Source organism: Polyodon spathula, chromosome 22 (assembly GCF_017654505.1).
Source record: "Polyodon spathula isolate WHYD16114869_AA chromosome 22, ASM1765450v1, whole genome shotgun sequence".
Classification (NCBI taxonomy): domain Eukaryota; kingdom Metazoa; phylum Chordata; class Actinopteri; order Acipenseriformes; family Polyodontidae; genus Polyodon; species Polyodon spathula.
Window position 1 is genome coordinate 24,724,877 of NC_054555.1, and position 13,104 is coordinate 24,737,980.

Here is a 13,104-nt window from a genome sequence, read left to right on the forward strand (position 1 = left end):
CGTCTTATATATTATAGATTATAAAATGACGACTCGTGTGTCTAGAAAAAAAACTGGTTTTGTGAATAAGGTGTCTAGAAGGGCTAGTATTCCGATAGTATCCTAATACTAAGTGGGTATTCGATATCACGTTTTTGGAATACTGGTATCCAGAATATGGATTCATTCGGAATACCCTGTTTACATGGCATGGAATAGCTATTCAAATTTCACACTATTCCGAATACAACTGGAATCCTGATAGAACAGGACAACTGAAACAAATACCCGGATAGCAATATGGGTGCAGTCAATTGCACCTACCACGCGCGGCAGGTGCGCGACCTAATAAAAAACCCTGCATTATCTCCTCTGTTTGCTCTGGTACTGGGGAATTTAATATGTTCCTCAGCACGTCACAGCAACACGGTTATGAACCGGTCGAGGTGGCGAAACGGCTGACTGGGTGATCCCCACTGTATCACCTGCTACCTTCTGGAAGGTCCCGGTTGCCAGGATACACATACAGACAGACACTACCAATTGCTCAGACAAGGCATGACTGCGCAGGTCTGTTCTAACCAGGTCATCATGCAGCATGTGGCATAGATGAGTCAAGACGATACCTGGACTCCTCATATGTGTGCCGAGGCCGGTGCACCCTTTCAGCATATCTTCGCCTATGTCGGGGTTGCTGTTGCTGGGTGTGCCTTGCATCATTCACATCCACATGTCGACGGACACTGTGCATGCTACCAACGTTTCCCATTGTTGCCTGTTTGTAGTCAGTGCTGGAATGGTAGTGTGCGTGGAGTTAATGCAGTCCTTTTACAATCCTTATTCTGCGCGTCACAAACTTGGTTTTGTGCTTGGCGCATACCTTCGAATATACCAGGATCACGCATATTGTCGGCCACTCCCCCCATATTGCGCGATGCATACATTTTATTTCTGCACAGCGCAGAATGGATTGTGATGCGCAAAAGGACTTTCGAATATGGCAACTTGGCACAATTTCGGCACAACGGCCATCTGCGACGCGCATACCCCTCTGCTCGGTGCGCAAACCTTTCGAATATTGGGCCCTGTTCATTTACAAGGTTGTAAAGATATGAAATTGTACAATTTTTCTATTCCAAGACGAGATTGTGTACTGTAATGGCTTATGAATGCATGCATGGAGGTGGCTTTGTTTACTATTACTGTATCTCCCGATAATAGCTTCCAGAGAATCCTGTTTCTGGATAGCTTTGACATGTTTAATTTTGGAATGAAAACCACAACAGTATGAGCAAATGCACACTGGTAATTCATTGCAGGAGTCTGGTACCATATCTGCTGGCTGTTAACACAGCAATTTTAATGCAGGTATATTTTCAACACTATGCCCCAAATAAATTTGAAGAAAAAGAAAACAACTGAAGATATAGCTGAAGCCTTAACGTTATTTCCTGAAGGATAAAATCTTGTCTTTAGACATTCCTTGCTACATCTTTCAGCAGCTGCCGAGCTGCCAAGAAAAAAAATGCTTTGAAATGTATTCCTAGGACTCTTAAATCTGGGAGATGAGATAGCTGTGGTCCAAATGCCATGGCTAGGAATAAAAATCCCCTTCTTAGCTGCTGAAGGATCCCCAGTGGTGAGAGATGGAAAGCAGAGGAATCCAGATCAGATCTCTTTGTATGATTAAATGAAAGTGTCACAGTGAAACACTGGGGCTGATAATAGGACAATGGAGCCAGTTTCAATTGTGGCTTTCCCAGGAGAAGTTGGAAAAAAAAAAAATTACCTTGGTCGTGGAATTGTTTATTTTTTCTGTCAGATTATTCTCGGTGACATTTAAGTCTTTCTTATTCTGGCCCTTTGAAGGGCCTTAAGGGGAAGAAAGTCTGTTCTCAAAGCTATAGACGGGTTTGGAGGAGAAGGCACATTGTTAATGGCAGCGGCTATATTTCAGGCAAATGTTAACGTTTACAGCATAATAATTTCATTGGTGTTCATGCCCGGCAATAAGAGGAGACTCCCTGGGGCTATAGTAACAAAAACATTCCTATAGCCTGGAATATTGATGTAGTCTCAGGGCAGGATATGCCTTGGAGTTGCCCATACCTGATTTATAAATCCCATAGAAATAGTGGGTAAAGCATAACCAACTGTTACAGTTAAATTACAGTTTTAGATATTCTGCCCTCAACAGTTGAATCAAGTAGTTCACTTGAACAAAGATCTTGTGCTCAAATTTACAATAAAGGGCCTCATTTGTGTATACCATACTCCTTAATAGCCCGATCCACCTGTTGGACACTAACCAAACTACACCTGCATTCTGTAGGACTTTCTTTTTAGGATGATCGCATTGGCATTGAACTGGATTACTATAGGGTCTTGAAACTCTGCCTCCTGTATAATTGAGAGTATATGTAGGGAGGAAGGAGAGAATGGGATTAGCACTGTACTGGTATTTCTCTGTTTGATCTTTCAAGTTACACCACTATTTGCCTGCTGACAGTTACCGTTGAGTGGTTATCCATTCTTCTTTCATCCATCAGAAATTAATTTGCTAGAAACACTTTTAGCTGCTGTGCCACTTGTCCTTTAGTATTTCCAATGGACTTTAACCCTGGCCCTGAAATCCACCAAAAGGAATCCATTAACTGCACAGTGCTTATAAATCAATACAAGCTTGCCCATTAAACTAAATCAGCATCAGCACATTCCAGTCCTTTGCCATTCATTATATTTAGTCTTCCCATTAATGGATGCTTTTTTTTTTTTTTTTTTCTTTTATAAAGTAGCATTATATTGATTTTTAACTTGAGTTGACATTTATGGTCTAGGAAAATGGCAAGTTGCATTATTGTCAAACTGTTTAATTGTGCATTTTTTTTAATGCTATGATCTTTTATATTGTCTTCTTGTCCCGAGAGTGTATACCTTTGCATGGAAAATAAGTCTCCTATTCCATACAATGCTACAGTGCCTGGAAATTACTAGGACAGGCTGATTATATTAACGATATTAAACAACTATTGATCAACTTCAGGTATTTTGATTTCCTAATGGCCAGTTTAAATGAGCAAATAACTGTTGGATGCGGCTTGTCTGTGTGTGCTTCTCTTAGTTTGCTGTGTCTGCTGCAGTCCAGAGTAAAACATATTAGTCTTGGTAACTGGGGTAGATAATACAGGCACGATACTTTGGGTAATCCTTTTTCTTTCCTCTCTCTTTTAATAACCATGCAATTACAGAGCAATACCAATTTGAATTGCATTAAGTAAATATTCATTAAGGTGATTACTGTAATACATTTTAAAATCCAACCTTAACGCGAGTTAAGAGGCATTCTATCTTCAAGAATATAATTAAAAATGAAAGCTTCTACTGCTAAGGGCACCCCTCCCAACCTCTCACCTCAACCCCCAAAATAGCACCTTTAAACACCAGAATTCCAGGTCTCAGGTGCATGTTCTGGGGTGTAAACTCGCCCCAAGGGATTCCTGTAAACAGCTTTCAAAGCTGTCTGTTGCTGGGCGGGAGTGCCTAGGATAACAATCCCTTGGCCCAAGCTGCTGTGTCTGCAGTGGACCTGGAAGGAAGGAAGTGCAGCAAAGGGCGCCCTCTGCTGTCTGCTGATCAATACTCTTCAAAGACACTGTCAAAGCCTGTAGTCTCTCTGTGACTTGAAACTAGATTACGGAAATAGCAGTCTCAGCACTCGCCAGTTGAGCAGAATGAATGTTCACGCTGATCAGGGCTGATGGGAAAGCTGTGGGTTAGCAATTACAATTTAAGGCTGAAGGGCTGTAATAAGAGGCTGAAATAAAAAGTGTAGACCACATACAAAGCTATTGATGATATCTGGCATTGGAAGTTAATTCTATAGCCTGTAAAGATGTCATTGCAGTAGTAAGATTGTTGTTCAGGTTGTACACTGGTGTTAAAACAGTAGGGCAGCTTGGCTCTTCTGTCACATACAAAGAAAATATGTTCAATTCTTCCCACTGCTGTTCATCAGTAACAACAACAACACAATTCAATCAATAAAGTCCTGATTAACACATCAGACCATAAAATGAATTTTTGTTAAGACTCCAAACCTGAAAGCAAGTGTTCACAGACCCTTAAAAAGTGAAATCATTGAACCAACCTTCGATAAATAAGCTGTTCACTTTTAGAGAGTGTTAATCAACAGCATGTCAAGAAAGGTAGGCTCTGAGCGAAAAATCACAATCGAATCTGAGTCTCCAATGGATTTAGGAAGAAAATCTCAGAGCCTGGGGGCAAAGCAACAACAAGGCCGGTTACTTTGGGACAGTAGCCTGGCTTTGGGAGGTTTTCAATACTACAGAGAACTGACCAGCAATCGATAAAGTTCAGAGATTATAGATCTCAACTGGATATTGACAATAAAACCGTGATTGGTAATATGTGAGGTTTTGTAATTGCTAATAATTTGTGGCATGCATGTCCTGAGGCACTAATGTCACATGTTCATAGAGGAGCCAATAAAAAAAAAATTGTCCGTAAGTAAGTTGTTCAAATGACCTTTGAGTTGTTTGCTATTGAATTTCAGCTAAATCCTTGTGTGAGGAATACATAAATAACAGTAACAGATAGAGGCTCCTGAAACTGAGGATAAATTCTGGGTGTAAACAAATCACCAGGTCATGCTTGCAGTAATTACATGATCGAGAGGGCCAATTTGTGACCAATAACTGTGTCCCGGTATTTAGATGTCTTTCTTCAACTGATTTAGTATCACCCCCAAAACACTGTCATCTTGTGATCAATTTAATGTTCTCAATGCACATAGTAAGAAATCTTTCTTTTTTTTTTTCAGTCAACAGAATATTTGTTTTCTGCATGAAATAGAATATTACATTGACTTGTTAATGAAAACATTACAGTGACTCTAGAGGTTGACACAACCCCGATTCCTGGTTTTATTTAATATATATTTTTAGATTACTTTTCCTGCTTGTTCGTAACGAATGTATATTCCAACCTCCACATCAAACTGTCACAACTTGCAAGAGCTTTACTGTTGAGTGGCCCTCAAACTGTACCAGTGGGTTCATGCTGTAGGATACGGTGCCACCATTGCTGTCAGGTTTTGTTACTACTATATCAAAAGATCTAAGATTCTTATCTTTGGAAGTTCCTTCAGTTAATAGACTTTATTTTCATCTGAATTTCTCATGTTAAATAATTGGAGACAGAAAGAAGGGAGAATGCAGTACAAGATGACACTGTCTCTGTCTCTCCATGTTTAGTTGCCCAGTGTCTGCTTTGGGGGAGAATTTCAATTCCGTTCACGTTTTCAGGGAAGGATTGGAATGTGTGTGGATGGGTAGGTTGTCAGCCAGTTTAAGGAAGGGATCCTGGGAGACCCAGACAGTGTCAGCGTACATCTCCAGTCGCTAGTGGTCTGAAACGACCTCACTAGACTTGAAGTGAGTTTTAAACTCTTCTGTGTAACACTTCCCCAGGGTTAGAAGGCTGGTATACAGCGGTACAGCATTCCCATACCACACCTGTCAAGTAAACTGTCCTCTGCAGTATTCCAGAGCTCTTGAAAGACTATGAGTTGAGTTCAACAGAAAACAAAGCATGTAACCACATTATAAAGACTTCCATGAGAAAAGAGTAGCAAATCACAGGTAAGCATAGTAAGGCCTAGAGAGGTAGTGTAAAGTCAAACTATGAAAACTGAGGTAAATGCACAGTATAATCATTAGAAAACTGCAAAATTAACCTGGACATTTTCTGTGATAAACTTTTAGAAGGTAGTGTCTTTTTCTGTCCATTCTCTTCACTTAAAAAACTTAAGTCTTAAACTTAAAGCACATAGACATGCAGGCATGAAGTATTTTCATACCAGTGTGCGAGGGATTTGTCATGTGAAGCCGTGACGCTGTAGTGTGCTGTTTGAAACTGTGATCAGGTTTTTGACTTCCACTTGTACTGTATATCCAGTGTTGTACAGTGCTTTTGTTATTAGTTTGTTCTTATTTCCCCTTGAAGGTGTTTGATTAAATTGAAATGAACACATTACCATAATCTAAACCCAAAATATACGCAAATAAATATATTTTAAACATACTGAGCCATCTTATGCAATATTGCTAGACAGTAGTGTAGGTAGACGATTTCTAAAAAAATGAAAAAATTCTCTAATCAGATTAGGACGTATTAGAACTGGAAAGTCATGAGAAATATATGAAAGTATGTCAGTGTATGCATGGGAGCCCCAATTTCATTTTGGTAAAAAAATAAAGTTTTGTCTGCAATGACTGGAGCAAAAACTTAGTAAACAGTGAGAGGGAGATGAGTTAACCCTTCGACCCCAGTGAAGGAGATCTTTGATTCTCCTGCCCTCAGGGTTGTGCTCTGTAACACCACCTGCCATACTGCAGTAGATGTGGGTTTACTGATTCAGACAGAGCTGATAGATATTATGCCATGAGGCACCTCTACAAGTAAGACTAACCTTTATTACCTTCTGGCTATATTTGAGCTTGGAGATCCAGAGGGATTTCTGCAGTGACACAGAGAATTTTATTGTCACCAGCTTGTGGTTATCAAGCTGAATACAATGCTGCAGAACATTCTTCAATGTGTATAGAGTAGCATTTATAAAACTTTTTAGATTTTTTTTTCTTTTTCCAACTGTTAGATGTAGCATGGAAAAATAAGTTACCGACCATAAAGCTCAGAGAACACAAAGACACTTTTTCAGGAACACTGGCTTAAAATCTCGTCCCAGGAGGCATCTTTGCTGTACCAAACCCCAAGTCTCCACTGGTGTGCCATGCAGGGGCCTGAAATCTTGTCTCCCAGCCAAAAACTGACTTTGTGTTTCCTCAGCTTGAGGATGTCCTAACCAGACATTTAAATAACTTGCTTCGTCCTAAAGCTGTCTGTTGCTCTTTGTTCAGGGCGGAGGACGGGGCGGTGGGGGTCATGCAGATGGATTTTGAGGTGGACACCTTCGCTGACCTGCTGGGGAGTAGTTCCATCACGTGGCAGGCAGAGTACCCCAGGACCGGAGCCCGGACCGAGGAGGCAGAGACCGAGATCCACCTTGTACACAAAGACCTGGGCAGCATCATTCCTCTAGCCATGGTGAGAAGACATTTCATAGGAATATTGTCAAGCCTGCTGATAATCAGCGGTATTTATAGAATAATGCAGTGTGCATTAATACCCGCAGTATTAGTTCTAGTCTACACTTTGCACAGATTGTTTTTACAGTGTTTTGGCATTGAATGAAGTTGTACTTTAAATACTTTGCTATTGTTACTGTGATCCTTCTATGCATGTGTTTTTATGTAGCGATCAGGGAGTTTTTGATGTGTTCAGACACTTTTCTTCCTGACATGTACTGTAAGTTACAGGTGCATAACAGCCTCCCTCTGCTTTGTGTGAATGGAGTGATTAACACATTCATCTGTAGGCAGAAAGTATAAATATAAGGAGATGGCTACAATGGCGTTAACTGAGAGCTGGTTCTAAAAACTGGATTATATTTGTTATTCTGGTTCTTTTCAGAATAACTAATAAAAAAAATGTAATGTGTAAAAAATGTAATGTGAATCTGACCGTGAGTTAGAATGGAGCTATCGCTTATTTTCTATTAGCATCTGTGAAGAAGCTATGGATTATAATGATGTTGGCTGAAGATGTGTATTCAGGAGAGCTCTCAACTATGAATGATAAATGAAGGGCACACACTGTATGAAAATCCATCAGTTACATTTCCCTGATTCAGTCAAGACTCCTCTTTAAAACTGAGTTTGACACTTCACTTCTCCATAATAAAACTTTGTTGTCAACATTATGCAGAATTCGACAGAGAAGTGTCTTTCATCGTTTTACATTTGTGAAGGGGGGGGGGGGGGTTACGTTGGAAAAGAGCTCTTAATACTTTATCCAGTACAGGTCAGGCCTTTTAAATGAACTGTAATCTGCGGTTGTTTTTTATTTTTTACTTGATAGACAGAACATGTTTTGGCCCCCTGTATTCACAAGTGTTTCTCTCAAGAAAAATGTGCTGCTCTTGATTGCTCCTTATGCTTGTAAAATATCATACTACCTCTTAAAGCAGGACATCCATCTGCCATTTATTTGACCATGAGGAATAAGTTCTGCAGTTCAGCATCTTTGCTCGCGAAATTTAAAATGTTCCACATCCCTGGTTCCTCATTGCCTTGTGTCCAACATGCCTCATCGTCCGCTGTGACCAGCTCTGCTGGCTTTTACAAGCTAACCTCTCTTCTGTTACATCCTCTTCACTGGCCTTGTCAGCGTCTCATCGAGAACCTCCTGGGCTTTGCAAGGGGTGCGAATTTGAATCTTGTTATGGTGTGAAGACTGAGAAAATACAGAAGTATTCTGTGCTAAACTACAATGCCGAAAATGTCATCTGCAAGGTTCAGGTACCGATACAGGTTTATGGAGATGGTCGTTAGATGCTGGCCTTATAGTAGCTAACCTTGGTAAATTTGTATGGCAAAGCTACAATTTTGTCATGGTTAAACCATGGGTAAACAATAGTTTACCATGGTACATGTTTTTATTATGCTTTACCATACCTGTCTTTCAATGCTTACCTACTTTCTCTAGACTTTCTTAGACTTTTTACACGTTTTTTCTGTGGTAAACTTTTATAAGGGAGTGACTATTGTAAAACCTCAAAGTCCTTAAGCACACACTATTAAAGTAGTCCAGAATTGAAGGGGTTAAATCACAGTTTATTTGCTTAAAGAAATTTTGGTCAAAATTACTCCACAGATTTCTTAGAAAATGTCCCTGAAACCATTTAAAGTCCAAAAAATTTATATATATATATCATATAATATATATATATATATTATATAATATATATATATATATAGATATATATTAGTTCAACGTTACTCTGAGAATTCCCTGCAGACATTACGTCTGTAATAAATACACAATTAATAAAAACGAACATTCATTTTCACTCTCCTTCTCTGTGTAAAACCTCAATCTAGTTTTGAATCAGTACGTTCTCTTTAATGTCTTTTATATTATATATAGTATATATATATAGATAATATATATATATATATATATATATATATATATATATATATAAGGGGAACCTTCCCCTTTCTCCAATGGATTCTACAGAGCAGCCAGCCTGAAGGAGTTCTGTCTGCACTAACTAAAGGGGGACAGTGATTTCAAGAGGACTGTGTCGGTGCAAGTCTAGTTAAAACATGTTATTAATAGGGCTTTTGGCCCAGCAACAGCTTATTTAGCCCAACAGCCATACTGTGTTTTTACAATCAATCTAGCGGTACGGGGTTTGGGCTCTTTTAATACTGGCTTAAGGGAACTGAATCCTACCGAGATTATAATTGTATATTATTAAGTACAAATGAACAGAGCTAGCTGATTGTGTAATTACAGTGTAGTTGTTATAATTACCTTCGTCTATTTAACCTCCCTGTGGTTTTCCTCATATGGAATCACACCCCTGGCTTCTGGCTAGGTTATTTTCAGAGTTGGAGGCGATTTATTTTGACTCTCTCATTTATTTAACGTTTTTGTTTGGAAATTACCGTTTTTTGGAAAATTATAAATGTATGCAATAAACTTAGCAGGTATAAATCATTCTTTGTATATCATTTTCTACGTGGCTTCACATCGCTCAGTTTATTCTAGATTGTAGTTTTCCCATGCTGCTAGTTAAGTGTCTAAAATCATAAGAATAGAACTATTCTATGTGTCAGTATTACACCCTCCCAGGCAGTATTTATAGTGCCTAGTGAGAGAAATACCTGCCTGTTAACTCTCATTTAAAAAGTTTTAAATTGATGGTTAGTATTAAAAAAGGGAGCATTGGTGCCGAGATCATAAGGAGGGTTAGAAAATAGCATTTTAAAAGACTTTGTTTCCGATCTTTCTCAGTCCATCCATCACCAAGCCAGTCGACAGTGTATTTCAATGCTAAATTCTCTCAGAGCAGTGAAGCACAATGGCTGTGCACCGTCAACTATGAAAAAAGTCCCTTTGCACCAGCAACATGTATGAAGAATGAATGCAAACTAGGGCAGGTTAGAAAGCGTCAGCACCCACACCAGACAGACAGACAGAAGCTTATTTTACATGTACTATATACAGGCCATTTGCAGGTGCTTGTAATTTGGGTCTGATATCATTTTTCATACAAACAAGTGTGTTCCAGGGAGGAAAATAATGGTTCTGGGGGATAGTAATGTGTATAGGAAATATCATCCAAGCATTTCCCATTCTGTGATACATAATAAGGGGGTATCAAGCATTGCTATCATGCACGAACATTTCATGTTGATGGAGTAGTTTCTTCAGCTAGGAGGCCTCTAAACAATACTTTAACACAGAGAGCTAATGCACTATTGACATTTTATAAAACACAGCATAAAACACAAGTAACTCTTAGTAATGTCTGTGTTACGAAGCCAAACGTGTAACTGCCAGTGAAAAATAAGACAAGCTTAATTGAATGCCGTCCCGATGTAAAAAGAACTCTGCTTACTGCAGAACAATTTAATCTATTTGTAGATTCTTCACAAGGGTTTTTTTGTGACTTTGTTTTTTTTTCAGTCTTGTTAAAATGTATGTATACTGTATATTTGGAATTCAGTTTAGACATGAACAAATGGCTTGTGTGTTTGAGAAATATTGCTTTGATTTAATCATTTTGTGGATATGAATCATAAACATTTAAATTGTTATTAACCCCTGGAAAATTAGTGAAGTACAAGCAATGCATTAATTAATCATGAGCTGTAGCCTGCATTCATCATTTCTATGGGGACAAAACTGCACTCACTGTACTGTCTTAGCACAGTCCCTAGTGCATTGCTGTGCACGGCACAAAGCCACCATGCAGACTAGTAGAGCAGAGACACAGCTGGCAGCACTTTTCAAAAGCAGCTCTCACTTGAATAAGTGTGCAAGGAGCCTAATTATTCTTCTAAATAAAAGCTACAGCGCCCGTGTGATCCTTCGTTGTGCAGATTACATTGGTGCCAGTGAGTTAAGGATCCCTGCATCGTCCTCTCTTGCTTTGCATTTGCAAGAAGAATGGAGTAAGGTGAGGCCCAGTGGGTATAGCAAAGGTCTAAAAGTGTGCAGTGCGAAACCATATTAGAACATGCCCCTATTGTATATACCCTAGCAAAAAAAAAAAAAAAAAAATCACAAACGTTTGGCAATGTTCGTAAAATCTGTAAAAGAATGCAAGTTATAGTCCTAAAAAGGATGTTTAGTGATAATAGATTGAAAGAGTTGATACTGTGATACAAACACTAATTTTAAAGACATTTTAAAGCCTGTTCTTCATGTGTATCTGGACATTTAATAAAGAAACAGGTGTTACTTTTTGCATTTGCATTGCAGAGCACTTTAGAGCACTTCAGTTGGTATTGCATTTAGTCAAACTCCTGCAATCCGCACTGCAGTAACAATAGCATGGACCCCATGCTGTTCCGTAGAATGGCGTGTAAACTGTACAGCAGGTAGGGGAGCATGCTGTGTTCTGTGAGACAGCAGGAACACTGAAGCACTGCTGTGTGCTATCCCTCATCAACATCACACTGCTTTACTGGTTCTGACATAGTGATTTACCAATGTCACTTTTCTCTTCTGTAACCCTTCTCCTGCACACAACTGACTCATTTTCTTTTGTTTGTCAGCGCACATCTTTGCCACATTAAATCACAAGACAAGATTCCTGCAGTCATTCATAGATGTGATCTTTCATAAATCCAAGACTGACTGTCATATGAAATGACTGTGGATATAAAGATTGAATCTTCTTTACAAATAATGATTTTTTTCTTCTTTCTTGATGCAGCTATCCCTGTACTATTAATGTTTACTGTTTTTGAATTCATTTTGAGATTCACAATCGATTACTTTTGCATTCATTTAGCAAATAGATTTTAGTTTAAAGTGGTTAATTTTTGCATTTGTTGAGTTTATTCATTCTTACAATAATTCTTCTTTTTTTTTTTTTTTTTTTTTTGCATTTTTTTCCTGGCACATGTAACTGGGCAGAGGCTGGGTGGAACCACCGCATGCAAGTACCTTAACCACAGAATCCAAAACAGCAATGCCTGCCCATTACAATTGCATTCTCAAAAGAATCCTTTTGGCGGCCATTTCAAATCCAGTGGGAATACAAATAAAAGGATTAAGGTTTTTCAATAAACAGACATTTGACATGCCAGATATGTTGACCAAGTGAACAGTCAAACATCAGCGATATAAAAAAGGGCGTAAGCGAAACTCTTCCGTGATTTATCTATCCGACAATCAAGAGAATAATTGGTCAGATACAGTAATGTCCTCTGTTTATTTCAATGGTGTACCCCTGAGTAGCATGAAATACATATAGATTTTGATTAAATATGGTGGCCCAGCCAGACAATCCCAATTTCTGAATCCAATTGAGTTGAAGGTGGTGTTAAAATAAAGGAGACAGTCTTTAAGTATTGAGCAGAGCACATTGTCACCCAGCCATTAGACCAGACATTCCACCTTGTTCAGGTTGCTCAAAGAGGTCAAATACCCATAATTAAACATGCCAAATACCCATGATTGCAGAAACAGTAATACATGATAATTAGAACACATATCACAGGATAATAAACTGCATGTACTATCTACAACAGCAAAGGGTAGAACTGGTCACTGTACATACCCTTGTAAGCAAAACGATAAAGCATAGATCACTCGACAATACATGGTTATAGAGACATCCGAAGCTGCCAATGTAGCGGAATATAGTGGGTGTCCTTGCTACTCATGACTGACTGAAAAATCCAACGCCTGAGGATCAGTGTGCTACACTGACTTCCTGTTGGCTTTCCTGTACAATACAATACGTCAGTCCCCAGCATGATAGGTTGGGTACAATGTTATACAGTTGAGCATTTACTTTACCATTTACTTTTACCTTTTAGTCCCAATCGCTGACCTTGTTAGGCTTCGGAGATTGCTCACTGTTAATGTCTTCTCTTCTTGATATTCTCTAAGGATTGAACCTTATTCAACGACCTATTGATTTATCTGTGTTTTCAGAACCACACTTCAATCGCATCAGAG

The 13,104-nt window shown here is 38.9% G+C and overlaps 1 protein-coding gene across 1 annotated transcript in view; it reads left to right on the forward strand.

Annotated features, from left to right (window-relative positions):
* Window positions 1-13,104, forward strand: part of LOC121297537 (transmembrane protein 132C-like) — a 118,247-nt gene that overhangs the window by 81,191 nt on the left and 23,952 nt on the right. The window contains exon 5 of the mRNA XM_041223891.1: window positions 6,918-7,104. Coding sequence (XP_041079825.1) covers window positions 6,918-7,104 — 187 coding nt within the window. The remainder of the gene's footprint in view (window positions 1-6,917; window positions 7,105-13,104) is intronic.